General features: G+C 49.4%; 5 protein-coding genes across 5 annotated transcripts; 2 read left to right on the forward strand and 3 right to left on the reverse strand.

Moving 5' to 3' along the window:
- Positions 1 to 389: 389 nt before the first annotated feature.
- TrAFT101_001539 (uncharacterized protein) lies at positions 390 to 1,366 on the forward strand. Its single transcript, XM_024907743.2, has one exon. It carries the CDS (start codon positions 446 to 448, stop codon positions 1,019 to 1,021), a length of 576 nt encoding a protein of 191 aa, XP_024762646.1. The 5' UTR covers positions 390 to 445; the 3' UTR covers positions 1,022 to 1,366.
- TrAFT101_001540 (uncharacterized protein) lies at positions 1,233 to 9,521 on the reverse strand. The gene is made up of 2 exons (XM_024903575.2): positions 8,029 to 9,521; positions 1,233 to 7,976 (listed from the first exon to the last, which is right to left on the reverse strand). Exons 1-2 carry the CDS (start codon positions 9,411 to 9,413, stop codon positions 1,439 to 1,441), a joined length of 7,923 nt encoding a protein of 2,640 aa, XP_024762647.1. The 5' UTR covers positions 9,414 to 9,521; the 3' UTR covers positions 1,233 to 1,438.
- Positions 9,522 to 9,699: 178 nt separating this feature from the next.
- On the forward strand, positions 9,700 to 11,643 carry TrAFT101_001541 (uncharacterized protein). Its single transcript, XM_024901786.2, has 2 exons — positions 9,700 to 9,806; positions 9,870 to 11,643. Exons 1-2 carry the CDS (start codon positions 9,790 to 9,792, stop codon positions 11,479 to 11,481), a joined length of 1,629 nt encoding a protein of 542 aa, XP_024762648.1. The 5' UTR covers positions 9,700 to 9,789; the 3' UTR covers positions 11,482 to 11,643.
- Positions 11,644 to 12,615: 972 nt separating this feature from the next.
- Positions 12,616 to 12,987, reverse strand: TrAFT101_001542 (uncharacterized protein; the record flags this gene model as incomplete). The annotated part of the gene is made up of 1 exon (XM_024905123.2): positions 12,616 to 12,987. One exon carries the CDS (start codon positions 12,985 to 12,987, stop codon positions 12,616 to 12,618), a length of 372 nt encoding a protein of 123 aa, XP_024762649.1.
- A 163-nt stretch (positions 12,988 to 13,150) lies between these two features.
- On the reverse strand, positions 13,151 to 14,984 carry TrAFT101_001543 (uncharacterized protein; the record flags this gene model as incomplete). Its single annotated transcript, XM_024906272.1, has 3 exons — positions 13,151 to 14,565; positions 14,621 to 14,688; positions 14,743 to 14,984. The coding sequence occupies 3 exons, from the start codon at positions 14,982 to 14,984 to the stop codon at positions 13,151 to 13,153; spliced, it is 1,725 nt and encodes a 574-aa protein (XP_024762650.1).
- Positions 14,985 to 18,378: the final 3,394 nt, after the last annotated feature.

Consider the following 18,378-nt stretch of genomic DNA (forward strand, 5'->3'; position numbering starts at 1 on the left):
TTTGTTCTTTTATACGCCTTTTATATGTCGAATTGCTATTGACTATGACGGACCCGCATAGAGTATAGAGCTCTCTCTTCTGTGAAGCTTTATAACAAAACTTTCGCCAGAAATAAAGAGCTTAGAATATCCAATCTCAAAACAAGTCCTCCAGGAAATTTGAATACGACAACCATCAGACACATCAGATGCTCCATAACATCACAGCTACACTGCACATACAACGAAGCCCTCGTTATTACCCCATTAGGAAATCTCGTCTGCTCCATCGCCGGCTGCTAAACCCCATGCGCACGGACCACTTTTCAAGGTACCTGGCCGGCAAATGACGTGCAGTGCTGCAACTTTTTTGACACCAAAATCCACCACCGCCAAAGAATCCATCACATTCTCTCTCATTCTTCTCACAGCTACGCCTTCACCAGCAGGCGCATTCTTCTCAACCATGGCGTCTAAACCAGCTCCTCTAATAGCGCCCCTCATGCGCCGAGCATTTGCTCCTGCAAAAAGCCTGCCTCAATTCGCTCTCCGCCGATCGCATCCCGCCTCTCCATCACCCGTCGCCATCGCCATCGCATCTACAACTTCTCTCCACCAGCACCGCCTCGCACACACCATCCCTCGGCCCCCTCAGAAGAAGCCGCAAAACGAACCCGCCACCAAGGACGCTCCCTCCAGCGAAAGCGACCGCCCCGAGTTCAAGGGCCCGGCGTTCTACCAGCTTTCCTTCACCTGCGTCCCTTGCGGCCATCGCTCGCACCACAACGTTTCGAAGCAAGGGTACCATCGCGGCTCTACGCTGATAACGTGTCCGAGCTGTCGCAATAGGCACGTCATCAGCGACCATTTGAATATCTTTGGCGATCGCAAAATCACCGTCGAGGATCTGATGAGAGAGAAGGGTCAGTTGGTTAAGAGGGGCTCCTTGGGCGAGGATGGAGACATTGAGTTCTGGCCGGACGAGGCGATACCGGACGAAGTTGCGGATATTACAGGCAAAGACAACAAAGGCTCATCATAATAAACATGTACGTTTGAGCTTTGAAAGAACGATCAAGACAAGGTGAAGCGCCGGGCCTCGCTCTTGGATTGCATGCCGTTTGTGCTAGTGTGACGAGCCTGACTTTATTTGGGCAGGACTCAATATGGCAGATGGCATTGTACGAATATGTAAAAGTTATATAGGATCGGCGTTGAGGATTGCATCTAGAAGATACTCTGGCTCTTTAAAAGCAACAGGATATGAAATGAAAATTACCAGGGATCTATACTGATCCCTACGCTTTTTTGTCTAGCTAGTAGCATACATATGCATCTATATATAGCGTTGATTAATAGTCACAAAAGAACAAGTTTTAAAACGCCATCGTAAATGCCCCCTCCCAAACGCCGCTTGTCACAATCTCCCCCTGTACAATGGTTATATACCCCGCGACTTTTACCATGACTTGTACGCCTGCCTCATCACCTTTTGCTCCTTCGACCTCGCCTTCTTGCGCTCCTTGTTCTTCTCAAACTTCTTCCTCTTATCCTGGTTATACTTCTCCGGCTGTGCCACCGCCTCAATCTTTCTCTTGCTGGACCGCTGCAGACGGCGGGCCCTGACCTCGTCGCGGATAGCCATCAGCTGTTTGCTGTACTCAGCTGTACCAAACTTCTTCTGCAGAGAGTCCATCATGATCTGCGCTCTTGTCTTGAGGCCTTCGTGCTTCGTCTTGAACACCTCGTCCATGCTGAAAGGTGCAGGGATGGATGGGTCAGTGAGGTTATGCAGCGGCGTCAGAATAGTCTTGAGCGAAGGCTGGAGTCGGTCCAGTGAAGACCGACGGCAAACAGTTTCCAAAACTTCCATGGCCACCACCTTGGGAACGATGGCAGCAGCGTTGGGCCGTATCTCTTTCCGCAGAATGTGTGACAGCCGCCAGAACAAGTACTGCACATCTTTTGGCTTTGCAGTGGCTTCTTCATTGTCCTCAGCCTCCAGTTCATCAGCCTCTGCCTCTGGCTCGGCATCTGATGAGTCAGGAGAATCTCCAATAGGAAGACGAGGGCCAAGGAATATCAGAACTTGCCCAAGCTCGCCTGCCAAGGCCTCGTTGACCTCAGAGCCATTCAAAGCCCTGAGCGCAAGACGGACGAGCTCTTCTACGTTCGTAGCACGTAGAATAAGCCCGTGAGACCCTTCAACATCTTCGCCAGCAGTGGTACCGGCGCCATTTTTAGCAAAATCAGCGAGATATAAGCTGATCAGCTGGATGGCAGACAGCTTCACTGAAGTATCCTTATGTCCAAGACAGCGTGGCAGCTTGGCCCATAGATCTTCCTTATTGGCGGACAAGGCCTTATCGGGGAAAATGGTGGTGAAGACGCGTACAACGCCAATCGCAGCGCCAACAAGTCCTCCGTCAGTTTCACGAACATCCTTAGATCCCAAAATGCCCGAGACTTTATCGAAAATGAGCTTGAAGTCTGTTTTGTTCTTTGCGGCGTCCTCATTGCACTCAAAGTAGTGTCCAAACAGCTGCACAGCGAGTTTCACAACAGCAGTGTTTCCGTCCTTGCCAAGCCATGACCGGAGAAGGTTAAGGAACGCAAGTACACGCTCTTTGTCCGCCTTGCGGAATATTTCCTTGATTAGTGCTTCAGCTGCGAGACGGCACTTCTCGCTGTCATCATTTGCCAGAACCAGGAAGAGCGGTAGGAAGCATGTTGCCGCAACCTCTTGGACGAAATCATCGGATGACTTCATGAGCATCAGGTGGATTACCTCCATAACTGAGATACGTCCACCCTCACGATCATACTTGAGATTAGCAACGACAAAATTGAGCTGCTTCATCCAGCGGGCTCTCTTTTGAGGGTAGTCTCGAATGAACTGGAAGAAAGCACCTCGCGCCAGATCTCGGGTGTCTTTGTCGTCGTTGGTAATCATGACAGTGCCGACCTGATCCAGAGTATCGTAAACCACCGCAGTCTCAATGCGACGATCCAGCACAGACCGTAAGAAATTGAATGTGATATGACGATACAGTGGTTCGGTGAAGTCGTCCTTTAGCTTGCCCAGCAGCATATCGATGGCAGCATCCTTGACCTCGATATCTCGTCGGTCTCTGAGTACGACTGCAAGCATCTTCAAGGCCGCTTGCGCTAACTCAGTCGTGGTGGAAGTTGACATTGATATGCATTTCGTAGCCTCCTTGACAGCAATCTTATAGATGTTTGCTCCATCAACGGTCGTGAAGGGAACCTTAACAATGACCGCCAAAAGTCGAAACGCTGAGATTTTGACCTCATCTTCGCCTTCTAAGATGGCGTCACCAATGATGGGAATGAAGCCGACGATATTCTCAGGGGTCCGCAGGCTATCATGTTTCTTCAGCATCGACCTCAGCATCTCAAAAGCGAAACGTGTTAGCTTATAAGTATGTTTGCTGGTTTGACCTCGATCACCGCTCTTCTTGGCGCCTCTTTGAACTAGATACCTGCGAGTCTTCCAGTCCAGCTTTGGCTCTGCGTCTGGTTTCCGCGCATTGTATACTTCTTGGATGACTTCGTAACAAAAGACCAGAGTATCGCGGCTCTCAGCAGCCGGATTTTGCAAGAGTCCCGCCGTAATGCGGGCCATCAAGGCGTCGATCTTGCGCACAATCTTCAAATCTACCTTTTGCATCAGAAGAGCTTGCAACGGCTTCATGAGGGCAATGAGGCGACTGATTGATGCGTTTTTGGCAATGAGTTCCATCGAATCTTGGCTCTTGCTGCTTTTGACCTCTTTCATCTGGCTCACATATCCTTCAGCATCCTTCTCTTGACCAACGACGCCGAAGATGTCGTCCATGATCACCGTGACGACCTCTGACAAGCAAGGATCAAGATCTCCCGGTGCGAAATTAGGCACGGTTGCGACTAGGATAGAGTGCATAGTATATGAAAGAACGTGTAGCTGGTAGCCTCTAGTGAGGGCACCTCGAAGCTCTTTCAGAATAAACCCAAAGAAAGATGGGCCCAGAAGCACGGAAATTTTGACAAGAGTATCACGAGCCATGTCTCTTGCTTCCAATGCCTTACTGCGCAAGATGTGGCAGATGTCAGTTAAGACACCAGCTAACTTCTGGTTCAGTTGGGGAGTAGGCAACAGCCTTAAGAGCTTGACAACCGTGATGGCGACAGGAACACGGTAGCTGACCTCGGATTCATCTTTTTCGTGCAAGTGTTTGGTGAGCGGTGGTAAGAAGTAATCAGTAATCTGAGTAAATAGTTCTGAAGTCTTTGGGGCCATAAGACGCAGGCGTCGGACAGCAGAAGATGAGCTCTCTTCCTGGTCTACCTCCATGGTATCAGCATCTGGACCTTCAGGTAACGAAAACAGCAGCGCATCGGTATATTTGCCCAAAAGGCGAATGGTATGCTTTTGTTGCTCTGGCTTTGATTCGATGTAGCCTATGTATCGATGGAAAGTTGTACGGAAGTGGTTCCAGTTCAGTGACATCGCGAGATTGCTAATTGTGCTTGCTGCCTGTGCACCAAGTCCATGATCGTCGCCGCTATCTGCCCTTCCGAATATAAAATGCTCCAACAAGGGGATAAAGAACTGAGTAAGATTCTGGCTGCTCATCTCCTTGCTTGCGTTTGCAGCTTCCAGGGTTCGCAGGGCATCAATTTGTTTTGACGTTGCTGGACTGAGAATGTCGAAAAAGAATGTAGGCTCAGAAGAATCCTCTTGGCGCTCGTTCAAGAGGCCACTCAAATCAGCTACAGGGCCCCATTCAGGCATTGTAGTAAGAATGAATCCTAGCACGCGCAGATACTCTCGTCGCACAGTTTCAGACTCTTCTCGAGCACCTCCATAAATTGACGGCATTAATACCTGCTTGAGGTGGCTGTCAAGTATGCTCTTCGTTTCTTGTGACTGGCAATCTGATGTTTCCTGAACCAAGCGCCGAATTCCATCAGCAGCATTGGATGAAAGCACACCGAATTCCTCATCTATGCGGATGAAGAAGATTAGGTTGTGTAGGACTGGAAGCCATTGCTTAGGGGTCCACGGCTCATCATGGCTGCTTGAGATAGCACTAAATGCGGCAAGACGTCTGTCATAATCCGGCTCATCAATGCGACCCTCCTTGAATAGGTTCAGCTCGTAACAAATGCTGGCAACATTGGCAATCTCGTCATCTTGTTTCGAGATGGCCAGAAGAACTCGGCATAGTGATGAACGGTTTTCTCGGTCCTTGAAGTAGCTGAAAAGAGATGAAACGGTCTTGTATACCTCCTGAAGCAGCACCTCGTCCTTTGCTGCGTCAGGCAGGGAAGCAAAGTTTTCAATGACAAGAAGGATTCGACCCTTGAGCTTGGGATTAACTCGTCGTGCAGGTTGCTGCAACAAGAAACTAGAAATTCGAATGACTGCTTGAACATCTTCAAAGTTTTGGAAGATTGGAGCCAATGCCAGAATGGTTTCGACGCCTGCTTCAAGAAGTGCATTGCTGATATCGCCAGTCCTCAGTACGGTGGTAAGGCTATCCAGAATTGCGGTTGAGTTCGTTTCAAGAAGCTCGGTTTTGATCACCTCATTAAACTCAGACTCGTCGGCAGAAGCCAGGGCCAGCCTAGCCAAATTTCGGAGCATTTCTAGTGCATATATCTTGACGGATTCCTTCGATTTTTCGAATGCTACGCAAGCAATGACCTTGGGTAAGACACCATTTGGCAGCACCTTACTGTGAGGGGCGAAAAAGAGAGCCACGTTGGGAAGGTTAGACCAGGTGGACAGTAGCTGCAGCATGCCTGACACTCCTTGAGCAGTCTCCGCTGGAAGATTTTCGTGCCTAGGTGCCACCAGCTCCTCAATAATGATGTCTTGGTAAGGCCCCCACTGAAAGCCCTGGGCATTCTGGAAGAGAGCAATTAAGCACTTGATACCGGTTGAACGTGTAGACTTGAGCAATGAATGAGTGCTAGCCTTCTCTTCTTCTTCTTCGGGGGCATCGGCATCAGCCTCCGCAGCCGTACCACCCAGTCGCCTGGAAGAGAAGACAAGGCAGTAGAGGACTGTATTGACGAGTGTTTCCATATAGGGAGACACGTTGGTACCCAGCTCTGAAATAAGAGACAGAGCCATATTCAGGAAACCGAACTGCTTTCGAATAGATATAATTTCTTCCTCAAAAAGCTTCTTTCGGTTAACTGTCGGGCCAACCACTCGCACATCCCTGAGCTTTCCTACAGCAATATCGAGGAAGCCTCCAAGATCCGCAACAGACAAATTCCTGAGAATAGCGAGTCGGGTCGTCTGCTGACCATGGCGGCCACCGAGCGCCCCCTTTCGCGAAATTGCACGGCCGTAGAGGAGGTGAAGCAGAACGGGCATCAACTCAGCTCGATGTTCCGGTTTGATGACACTATCTCCTTGAAGGAAGACGGCAATTTCGTTCTTGAAACGAGCTTCGTCGAGGAGATACTCCAAGTTTTCTTGATACATTTTCACGCCTTCTTGCTTCCACGCTAAAATAGCCTTTAGAGTAAGCTTTTGGACTTCCAAATCACCATTACCCAAAAGCTGCAATAAAATGGTGTATACTTGTTCATGCTGAAACAACACCTTCGGGTTAATGAACTGCGCAAACACGCCGATGAGACCTTTCCTGTCAAATAAAGACCAGAATTTGGCTTGAGAATCCTCCTCAGCGTCGTTCGCATCCTCTTCGTCACGAGCCCAGGCAAACAGATGGGGTACCAGTTGGCGGGACCTTCTCTCGGCAATAGAAGGCAAAGCTTTGAACACTTTCAACGCTTGAGCCTTGGCGTTGGTTGAGAATGGCTCAATAAGTCGCTGGCAGTCGTCAAAATTACGCAACATAATACCATCTGAGTCTTCAGCGGTCTCTGAAATAAGGCTTGCTGACTTATGGAGAGAGTTTAACGTAGTACACTCGAAGTCCGAATAGAAAGTGCGAGAAGGACCAGTTTCAGATTGCGGTGGTGTCCAGCGTGGAGATGGCACTTCCAGCCATCGGAATGCGGTGACAGAAATAGCCTCTTCGCCAAATTTGTTTTGAGCAACCTGCTTCATCGCATCTATCGAATTATCCCATACAGGAGAGAGGTTGATAGTCAGCATGCCAAACATGAAGTTCGGAATTCCTTGTTTTAGCCAAGTCGTGTCTGCCAACGAGTCATACTCTTGTCCAAGCTTGCGCAGATACATAGCAATGGATCGAGTATGCTCCAAAGTCAGTGGAGTTTCCTCAATTTGAAGCATGATGTCAACGAATTGAAGTTGCTCGGGCGCGGTGGTCATCTTCTTTAGCAGCTCTAGAGACACTAATCGAATGTCATGAGATGGAGAACTCAGGTTGTCGACCAAAGACCGGGTTACAGGATCGTCTTCGGAAGTTGAAGCATCACTGCCAGATCCATCGTGCTTATCAGTTTCGTGGCTGTGTGGGAAAGTTTCCTCGTATGCTAGATAGGTTCGAAGAAAGCCTACAGATCGTGCAAATCTCGGAACGGCTGCGCGAAGGAGAGGGGCGAGCTGAGGATCAATTGAACCTGCGGCTTTACTCATGCCCAAATAAGCATGAAATCCTTGACTAACGATGAAGTTAACCTCGTCGGATGCCAATGAGGATGACGGCCGAAGAGCAAGCTTGAGCTTGCGTAGTAGGAGCTCAGCAATACGAGCGTTGGTGGATGGATGAACGGCCGTCAGTTCTAGAATTCGGAGAAGCGCCGCATATTTGGGCAGACATCTATCTCTCCAGACTTGTGGATCTTTATTGTACGGTCCTCTTTCAGGGAAAGGCGATATCTCCAGGCTCTCGAATTTAGAAACGATCTGATCCTGCCATGCCTGGGGGAGCTTGCAACAATCCTTCTCCCCGGCGGAAGGGAATCCTCTGTTTTCGATGATCTGTGGCAATAAGACGCAAAGCATGTCTTCATTTTGTCCTTGGGACCAATGGGTTGCGATAAACCTAAAGAGAATATTAACACATGCTATCTTAAAGAAAGGTCCGTCCAACTTACTTCTGAAAATCATTACGGAATAGGCTTCCAAAGCGACTTGGATCAAGCTCGCTAAAATACGAACAAAAGGGTATAAATAATCTCATGAAAGGTTCTCTCGTCAGAGACTGAAGAAGACGTGTGATTTGAGGAATAAGTGCGTCCATAGGAGCGTGATGGCAGGCGATTGCCACATTAGCCACCACCGACTTCCAGAGAAGGTCATTCTCACTCTTCTCGGAGGCTTCTTCGACAGGTTGCGTCGATACCGAAAGAAATGCAACAAGCTGTCGGACAAGGCGCGGCCAGTCACTAAGTCGACTGCCTTTTCGGACACCTGCGAGAACGCCGAGAATTCTTATGTATGGCACCGTCCACCACTGAGACTCACCCTCATGAGATTCCTTCATTTTAGCTTCGCACCTATCAAGAATTGCTTCTGCAAATTCGCCAAAAGTATCGGCACCGGTATGATGAATCACACTGGTCAAGACACCACAGACCAAGTCTGTCCATGTGGTCGTTTCGGCCAATGTACACTCTTCTTTTGGAATTGCGTCCATGAGCACGACGAAGATGGCAGGTCCAGCGGAATGAATGATTCGATCTGTTCCTTTGATCGCCTCGGCAAACATGGTCATAATACCATCTTTATACAGCATAAATTGCCGATCCTCAACCAGATTGCATATATCGTCCCGTACATAGTCCACAAAAGAGACTAGAGCCGTCTCGCGGAGTGAAGGAGCAGCTGCTTTCCTGACGAGGAAGCTCATTGCTTCGGCGGCGAACCGTGCGATGAACGGAGGATGCTTGGCTTTACCAAGAAGAGGTGACATGACGGCATATGTCGGTCGGAGATCCGGAACTAGAAGTTTGGACAAGTACTTGAACAGAAATGCTAAAGCGCCAAAGGTCCATTCGATGACTTCAACGGGCTGAGGCTTTCCCGCAATTGCCAAGATGAGATCCAGACTGCGGGCGAAATATTTTTCAAAACGAATTCCCAAGTCGTGAGCAAATGCCGTCAGAAGATCGAGTAACGGCTCCAGTCCTTCTTTATCCTGTGTTGCGATGTACTTGGCCAACGAATCCATTATTCGTTCCTCAAAATGCAGAATCTGCGGCAAGCTGTCGCACAGAGGATACACCTCCCTCTTGAACGAGGAGAACGGCTGGGAAATGTTGAGCTCTCCCCATTTCTGCAGTCCGTTTTGGAGATAGGATGTCGTCGAGGACAAGTCTTCCGTCTCGAGGTCATGTCGTCGAACTTTGCGCAGCGGCTGCAGTGAATTGAATTTTGCGATTTTGGTCGAAAACGACTCCCATCTGTGGTTCTTCTGATGGGGCGTCGAATTCTTGTTCTTCCGCACCTTCTCGATGCGGCCGGATGATCGGGCTGGCATCTTGACGGCGGTGCTGGTGAACCTGTGTAAAAGGTTTTCGGCCGCAATAATTGAAGCATCCAAACTCGCGAGCTGTTTCTCTCCATGCAAAAGTCCCAAATTTTTTTGGTCGGCAGATTATCGGCCAAACTGATAAGAACTAGTGATGCCCCGCTTCATGGATAATTGGCCAATGGTGTTTGAGGCGCAATTGCTTATCGCAGCACCAAGCTTTTGACGTCGCGTGCGTGCACGTTCGCGCATCTCTTGCATAGAGCTCTCTCTATATCATGCATCTTACAAGCACAGCTTCCGTTATCATCATCAGCTCGCTTTCTCTATCCACGTCACATACAGCCACCGAACCTGCACTAGGGCTTTGACTACATCGGATATAATGGCTGCACCCAAGATGTATGTTATTTCTTTCTGTATAAATTACAGCTGTTTCTCCCAATGCTAAGCCGTTTTCCCTAGCATCGTCCTGGGCAGCCTCAATGGCCAGCTCGAATCGGTGTTCAAGAAGCTGGCAACGCTTCATGCCAAGAACCAATTCTCACTCGCTATTCTTACAGGAGATGCATTTACTCCTGATATCGACGACGCAACGATTTCGGCTCTATTAAACGGATCCATCGAGGTTCCTCTCCCCACTTACTTCACCGTCGGCACTCACCCTCTGCCATCCCGAATCGCTGCCAAAGTGGAGGCGGACGAAGAGATATGCCCCAACCTTCACTACTTGGGAAAGCGCAGCATAACAAAGACTTCCGATGGTATTAGAATCGTAACGCTCGGCGGTGTCCTTGACCCGAACCTTGTGGCAGGGCAATCACAAGAGCAGCATTTGCCTTTCCACACAGCCGGTGATGCAAAGGCCTTGCGCGGCGCCAACAGCACCGACATTTTGTTGACAAGCATGTGGCCTGCAAAGGTGTGGACTGGGTCCAAAGTGGTGCTCGAGCCTTCTGATCAAGCTGCTGTGAGCAGCTCAGAGGATATTGCAGAGCTTTGCGCTGCTTTAAAGCCTCGATACCATTTGTCGGCATCTCCAGGAGCATTTTTTTACGAAAGAGAGCCTTTTGTTCAGCAGTCCGAAAAAGATGCCAATATTATTTCTACTACACGATTCATCTCAATGGCTACATATGGCAATGACAAGAAGGCGAAAGCCATGTATGCCTTTACTCTCAACACGGCCGATACTACGGTACCTCCTGGCGCCACGGCGTCACCATTCACATCCAAAACCGTCAACAAGCGTGGAAGACAAGATGAGGGCTACAGCCGGTTCGGCCATCGCGAAGATGGCCACCACGGCAGACATAAGCGGCGCCGTGCCTCGCCGCCACCAGGGCCAGACAGGTGCTATTTCTGCTTATCAAATCCCAACATTTCAGCCCACATGTGCTGCAGTATCGGAGACGAAGCCTATATCACAACCGCAAAGGGTCCTCTACCAACATCCACGACGTTTGCGGGGCAGGGTCTGAACTTCCCTGGCCACTTCATTATCATTCCGTTACCACATTCCCCGACTATTTCGAGCATGGGAAGCACAGCGGATCCTACAAGCGAGGCTGTGAAGACATATAACGAAATGTCACGGTTCAAGGAATCCATACAAGCCATGATTGCTTCCAAAAGCTCACATAAGCTCGGCGTTGTCACTTGGGAGATTAGCCGTGATCGTAACGTCCACCTGATATGGCAGCTTGTTGCTGTACCCGCCGACATCATCCAGAAGGGCCTTGCCGAAGCAGCCTTCCGCGTTGAGGCCGAAAATTTGAAATACCCATCTTTCATGAACAAAGACATTGCCGTTGAGGACTTGGCTTCCTCTGGCGATTTCTTCCGCGTCTGGCTGTGGGCGGATAACGGAGAGGATAAGATTAAGGGCAAATCCCTCGTTATGCCGCTTGCCTCCGACGCGCGTTTTGACCTACAGTTTGGACGTAGAGTCCTTGCCAAGCTTATGGGCTTGGAGGACAGACTCAGCTGGCAGAACTGCGAGCAGACCGTGGAGGAAGAGACCAAGGATGTGGAAGCTTTCCGAGAGGCGTTTAAAGAATGGGATTTTACGCTATAATTACGACAGAGAAGAAGAAGATTTGGGTGCTTTTTGCTTTTGCATAATTTCGGCGTTTTAGATAATCAAGGCCATGAGCATTTATCGTTGCTTACCGTTCGTCATTTGCTTGGGAGAAAAAGGTTTATTGAAAAGTTATAAGAAAGCAAATATTAACTGGAATAATGAAAATTTTAATCATCTTCCTTAAGAAGTAATTTTCCGAGCGTCCATTTTGCAGAGCCCATAAACGTATATACAGATCTCCCCTGTAGGTTTTCACCATCAAGCTCGAGAGACGCGCAGTTATCATAGCTCATGAATTTGGCAATCAAAAGGAATAAGGATCCAAACTCACCTCTAAACTATCAAGTAAATGAATAACAATTCCTCATAGGAAAGTAACATTATGGCAAGACATAACGTCGAACCACAGCCGCAAGCCTTCTTTAATCAGCCAACTGCAATGGTATACCCAACTCGGGGCAGGCCGTATATCAAGTGGAAATTAGAGCAGAGCGATGTGCGACGTGCTATAACGAAATAAAGATGGCTATAGCAAAATGAGATTCAACTGCTCTCATGTAGCAATCATCATCAGTCGTCATCCCTGTCGCGCCTTTTAGATGCATCTCCTCTCCGATAAATGCAACGCGCGTAACATGAAACATTAGCAAAGCCACTTGCTAACTATTAGACGAAAAAATGGCATCGGTGAGAATCGCTTAAATTATCCCACAGGCCGGCCGATACTGTAGCCAATGATTCTACACTTGTATAGCAATTCAAGGCTTTTATCGCCATGGCTTTATACCTATTCGTACAGACAAACATCGTGTCTGTTCGTATAGCTCTTCCCCAAACAAGCAACGTACGAATATCTTAAATGCGTTTATAAGCTAGCTGAGGCATCTATGTTCTCTCATAGCGTAATGTACAGCCAAAAAAAACCTCCTAGGCAACATCTCTCACTGTCTAGCTAGTTTTACGACATAAAAACATAAGCGCCGCCCGCTTTGCCGCGCTCTATGGCCCATTACAATGAGCAGAGGGATGATCATCACCTCCTGTAGTGAAAGTATGAACAAGGAAAGACGAAAGAAGTGAAAGGCATGCCCCAAGGGTATAAACGTGAAAGGGTGCATGCTGGGGTATTCATTTCTGACAAGGAAAAAGAAAAGAAAAGAAGAAGAACCAGGAAAAAGCATGAGCAAGTATTCGGTAGTAGGGTGCCCGGTGCTCGATGTGAGTCCTCCATTGATAGAGATCGTCAAATGCAAGGATGAGATTTCTTGCAGCCTGGTATACAAGCAAGATGTGCAATGTCTGAGGCGTTCCAGAAATCTTCTGGAGGGTCTCCCGGATTCTGTTTGCCAGAATGCTGATTATCTGACAAAACATTATCTTTAACAGACAGAGAGACAAGAGATTGCAGTCTATGAACAGCCAAACAACGTTAAGAAAATAAGCAATACCGACTGAAGCTTCAGGGAAGCCCAAAGGTATGATTCCGTTCATGGACTCCATAAAATTCCAGCATTAAAACGCAATGCATCGCCATAAGCAAAAGGTAACTTTTCGTCGTTAAAAATTAAAATTCCCAATGGATTTATCAACCAACACAAGAAAAAATAGGTGAGCCGACACAGATCGCAAGCCAGACCTTCCACGGAAAAGTGCGTGAAGTAAGTTAATAGGAAACCATGCGCCGAGTCCCTGATCGCTCACCAAATATAGGTGAGTCGGGGATGGAGAGGGGGGAAGATATATTAATATTTCGTGACTGAGGACGAGGGGGGCCAGTGGGGGAATCGTGGAGACATGTTTCCCGTTGGCCAAATGCAAAGGTTTGCGCGCGCCCGAAGGGCTTGCGAGCTTTTAAGCGTCCCATTTCTCTCTCGCAAGTACGTTGATGCTTTTCATCAGACATTTCGACGTATTCCGGTGGGAAGCACCTTGCTCGGTGTTCAGCAAAGAAACCACTGTAACCGCCATCCAGGATGTAAACTTCTGGATAGGTTAGGCGGGGGTAGTGCTCTGCGTTAATAGTGCGATCTTGAGAACGAATATGACGCGCCATTAGAGGGGCTCGATGGGCCGAATATTCACAGTGAAATATTAGTAGAGTCAAACCATCCATAGGTGTCTGAAAGAGTTGGTCGGCCAGCAGTTCTTTATTGTTGTGGTTGACAGCACCATCGATGTGACCGCCTTCATACTCGTACTCGAAGCGGCAGTCAATGATCATCCGCTGAGCAAACTTGTCGCTATATTTTCCATCCAAGATTTCCAGCATCGTCTCTTTTGTGATTCGAGGGATCGTATCTGTAGGGTCATCAGGAAGAAAATGAGGGATGGTCGGTTCATGGGCTTCTTCAATATCGGCCACAGATTTTAGTATAGGAGAAGCAGCAAGTCCCCTCTCAGGCTTTGGTTTCATGATATCGGTAGGACTCTCAAACATGCTCAAAGACCTGCGAAATTGCTTTCGGGTTCTCAAAAAAGGGTTTGACTGTCTTCTAGCATGAAAGTTGCCCGGCGAACCAAGGCGACTATTCCCCCCGAGACTTCCAAGTTGGGATCTCGAACGAAGACCAATGGGAATAGGAGAACAGGGGCTATGCGATGACAAAGGCCTGCTGCGGTCCTGCGGTGGGGAATCTGAGTCGAAGCACTCATCGAGAGATAAAGTTGAGTTGTTAGCTGCTACTTGAAATGATGGGCTTGGGGAGGCAGGGGAGCCAGTGTTAGCAAGCGCCTTCAGTCGAATAGGAGTCGTCCGCCTTGGGCCCGCTATTCTACGGCCAGCCAGAATGTCAGCGAGTCCTCGACCGCGTCGAGCTTGCATCTGCGCTGGCTCGGAAGCAATTGGCTTCGTTGGCTCCAGCGATGATTGCCGTGAGCGAGACTTCACTGGTTCCGGAGAAGATTGACGGGAATTGGGGGCCGAAGAGTCCGGCATAGCAGCATCATTGGCAGCGGATGAAATGGGTGTAGGCGACGCAACTTCAACCACGGCGCTGAAGGTCACCTTACGAGGGAGAGGGGACATCTCCGTAAACTGACTAGGCGAAGAAGATAGCACAGAAGGAGTTGTCACAAAATCTGCAGCGTGTCAGCCAAAACGACGCGTGTCCCACGAGGCCCGCGAGGCTCTTACCATTGTCACCAGTATCGCCAACTACATTAGCCGTGAAAAGAGCTCGTCGAGGAGTTGGGAACTTGGGACTAATAACTACCCGTTAGCATGAGAATGATATGATCTCACTAGACGGTACGAACCTCGCTTCATTATCAAGCCGGAAGTTTTGGGACAGATCGGCAGCTAAGCTCACAGCGGGAGATGAACCTCGGACTTCTTTAACGTTGAGGAAATCTCCTGTGCCTTTGTGAAGTTGCTCGCGAAGGCTCATAGATCCCGGAGCAGAGTTGCTGGCGTAATGGGAGCGGAAGATGTCTCTGCCTCTCCATGTAGGAGTAGGCATTGGGCGGTGCATGGCCGCCAGAGGCGAAGATGCTACCATGTTGAAGGGATATTCCACCGAGACCAGCACCCAAATCAACAGCACCCGGCAGCGGCGCTGTTACTTGAAATAGTAGGCTCGCGACACGGGAAAGAGTAAAGGACCAGAGTAGAAGAGTAACGAAAAGCCCAACGCCTAGCTTGGCCCAAAAAATGGCTCCTCACTATCACCGCACAAGCCAAGGAGTTTCCTATCTCTTTCTTTATTTAGAGGCTGCGTGTGAAAGCGGCGACTCTGTCAATTGTATTTCTTTTCTCTTTTGTCCTCCTTTGTTTTCCTTGTCCACCTTGCTTCTCACTAACAGGCATGAAACGAGGCGTTTAGCTGAGGTAGGCTCCTGCAGTGGGGCGGAAAGTCTTTTTTTTCTCGCGTTCGTTACAGTCGTACTAATAATGGCAGAAGCTTGTAAAATTGACGATGGAACCTTTTCGTGACTTCGTTTCGCCAGAGGCGATTTCTTTCATCTAGATCTGTGTTTGATCTCGAAGAACTCGGCGGGGGTAAACAATTGCCGTCTCTGCCTGATTGAGCACCTGCTGATTGGTGCAGCCCGAACCCTGTAAAACCCGGTTTCCAAGCAGCGAAGCTGGCAAGGTCGTCTGTTCGCTGGCCCACACAAGGTCCGTCGGCGATGGATTCGCGAGCGAGGAGCCTTTAATCTGGCTGTCGTTGCTTCAATTCGCGTCACGCGGGTATGAAGGAGAGGGAAGCGAAGAGCAGACGAGGGCACAGCGCTTTTTGAATGGTCGTTGCACCAACCGGGCCAGGACCAGGAACCCGGCTTGCGATGGAGTTGGACGTTGTTAGGGGTGATTTGGGGGGTGAGGGGGGTTTTGGACCGCGATGGCCCTGCTCTGCTATGCCTGCTGAGCGTGCTTTTGGCGACAAGAGGTACCTCCCGCGACTGCTACGTACCCGTGCAGCGACACTAATACAGCGCTGCGAGACCTGCAGCGGGCCACTCCCAGCGGGCCATTCCCAGGCGTCAGCACAGCTTCTCAGCTGCCCTGCCCTGAGCTATGCCGTTGCGGTTAGCCTCCAGTTAGCGACCTCGCTCCCTGGCAGGAGTGCATGTACCCTTGGACGCCATCAGTGGTTGCTCAGTGAGCGGTGGGGCGCTGTGCTCAGTGGGCGCTTAGTTGGCCTAGAGCTGCGACTCCCAGATGTACTCGCGGTACCTGCTACCTCTGTCCCCAAAGTTGAGCGATTGTATGGTACAATTCAATGTTACTTTCAAGCTTGCCCGTGAGGGTGGCATAATCTACGTACAGGTACCTGCCGACCGGCTATGCAGCGGTGAGGACTGAGGCGTTGTGCGGCTCAATTCCAGCGTGCAAAGTCGGTCATTTAACAATCTGCAGGGTCTCTACGCGATTGAACTCTGCCTTACTCCAGCGAGTCAGCCACGAGGGATATGCAGAAGCCGCCATTGCGATGAGGATCAGATCTGCAGGGCAGATATGGGAAATTGAACGCGGCTTCCCTGGACCGGCGAACAGACAATACGTGTAGCATTTACACAAGCATCAGCCAGGGCTGTGCGAAGTTGATACTTGGCACAAGTTGGTGCTTAACTGTGCTCCATAGCGGCAGCAAACATCAACCTTTAATGTGTGTTATTTTTGGAGACATCACCGCGGCAGGAATAGCCGCAGCAAATTTGCTTCATTATTCTCTTGGTAAGGTATGAAGCATATCTGAGGTATCTCGTAACGCTAGGCATTAACGAATGTATAAGTACCTGGCTGAGCGTAGGCATTTGATTGCGCAGTTGGAGGCGCCAGGTCTATTCCGCAGCTTTGGTACGACCCGGCATCTTCTTCCAAGCAGCCGTGCGTGGTGCAAGCAGACATGGAGCCGAGCATCAGCTGTTACTGTATGCCTAGCTTCCTAGGCGGGCACCAGCTAATATTGCGCAGCTCATTTTGCTAGCTATATCCAGTCTCTGGGACGGCCTCCACAACGGCTCTAAGCTTATGCACAGCAGAGGGCATGCACCAAGCAACTAACATCCCGCGCCTAATATGACCCCAGCAAACATGCTGGACTGAGCACATCAATTGAATACCAAGCAAAGTACCTCTACTTCTCGATGACCTCCAAAGTGTGCAGTCCAACAGATAAGACGCGTGCTGCGTTGCGCTATTCGCTCTAGCAAGCCTCAAAGCTTTTGTGTGCCCAGCTGCGGGCGTCGGACACGATGCTGACTGGCTCCGTGCTCATACGAATCCGGCCATTTCTTTCGTGCCGGAAACATCAATGTCGTTACTAAAGACCCTAGAAAGGAGAGACATTGACCCGCCCTTGCCCTAGATCGTCGTTGATTGTGTCTCTCGTGTCGAGTCAGGTACTCAGTTTCCCTGACGATGGACTCATCGGGGCCTCTTGAAAAGAGCAATCCCTGCCTCCATCTTCACCCACTTCGTCTTAAGACATGCACAATCTATGAGGAACGGAGCATGAGGAACGGAGCACTTGGTGCTAACGACTCGCCTGTCGTTGACATTTGAACTGGCTGAGTCTAAAAACGTTGTACGGCCGGCCATAGCTCCCTTTCATCGCAGCTCACCAAATGATGTTTTTAGGTCTTTAGCATGGGCCAAATTAACCTTTTTTTGTTCTCGTTGTCTCATGTTGGCATGGAGCCTGCAAGCATGCCCAAGACAGCAACGCATCTAACAATGCTCGTATGTATGTGATGCTAGCTCAGACTCCGCTTACCAACCCGTCATCGTCGAACAGAAGCACCCTGTTAACATATGTATTAGCAGTACGAACCAGTGCCTACTAATGGACGCAGCCGGGGCGCCTTGGACCTTGTAAAGAGGGTTTTTATGCTCTCTAGGCAAGATCTGCATTGATACGAGTATGTATGACGGCACAAACTTGAAATCGCAATCGCCAGTTGCGAACCATTCCAGCGCGTTCGATTCAATCCATTTCGTCACGACGGGTTGTCGCCAACAGATCGTAGACGTCATACCTCACCTAGTCCATTAACGACCCTTGATCAATCAGTTAACCTGCAATGGCGATGATTTACGGAGTACAGGCACGAATAAATGAGGTCGCTTCGCATATGACAATCGCCGATGGTCCATAAAGCATAGGGCTCTTTTTTCGCTAATCCTTAGTGCAGCAGTTCGGCAACTGTTTCGGGCAACGGGCCACAAAGACCAATAATAACTGTGGACGAGTGGATGCACCGATTTTTGCAGCAAATCTGCTATGCACTGCCGGCAACGACGGTTCTTTTAACCTCCGTATTCCAATCTTCTTTTCTTCGCGCAAAATTCACCACTACCTGAGCTTGTGCAACTACTACTGCAAGTGCCGTAGCAACGGCCGGAGCCGCATATGCGCACAAAAAAAAAAAAGGTGCACAGCAACCGCT

The sequence above is a fragment of the Trichoderma asperellum genome, chromosome 1 (genome assembly GCF_020647865.1).
Source record: "Trichoderma asperellum chromosome 1, complete sequence".
Taxonomy (NCBI): Eukaryota; Fungi; Ascomycota; class Sordariomycetes; order Hypocreales; family Hypocreaceae; genus Trichoderma; species Trichoderma asperellum.

What these genes read in the sequence shown, in the direction of transcription:
- TrAFT101_001539 (XM_024907743.2), top strand. Translation starts at nt 446, where the DNA reads ATGGCGTCTAAACCAGCTCCTCTAATAGCGCCCCTCATGCGCCGAGCA.
- TrAFT101_001540 (XM_024903575.2), bottom strand. Translation starts at nt 9,413, where the DNA reads ATGCCAGCCCGATCATCCGGCCGCATCGAGAAGGTGCGGAAGAACAAG. An exon ending in TTCCGTAATGATTTTCAGAA is followed by an intron (nt 7,977 to 8,028) that starts GTAAGTTGGACG and finishes TATTCTCTTTAG; the next exon opens with GTTTATCGCAACCCATTGGT.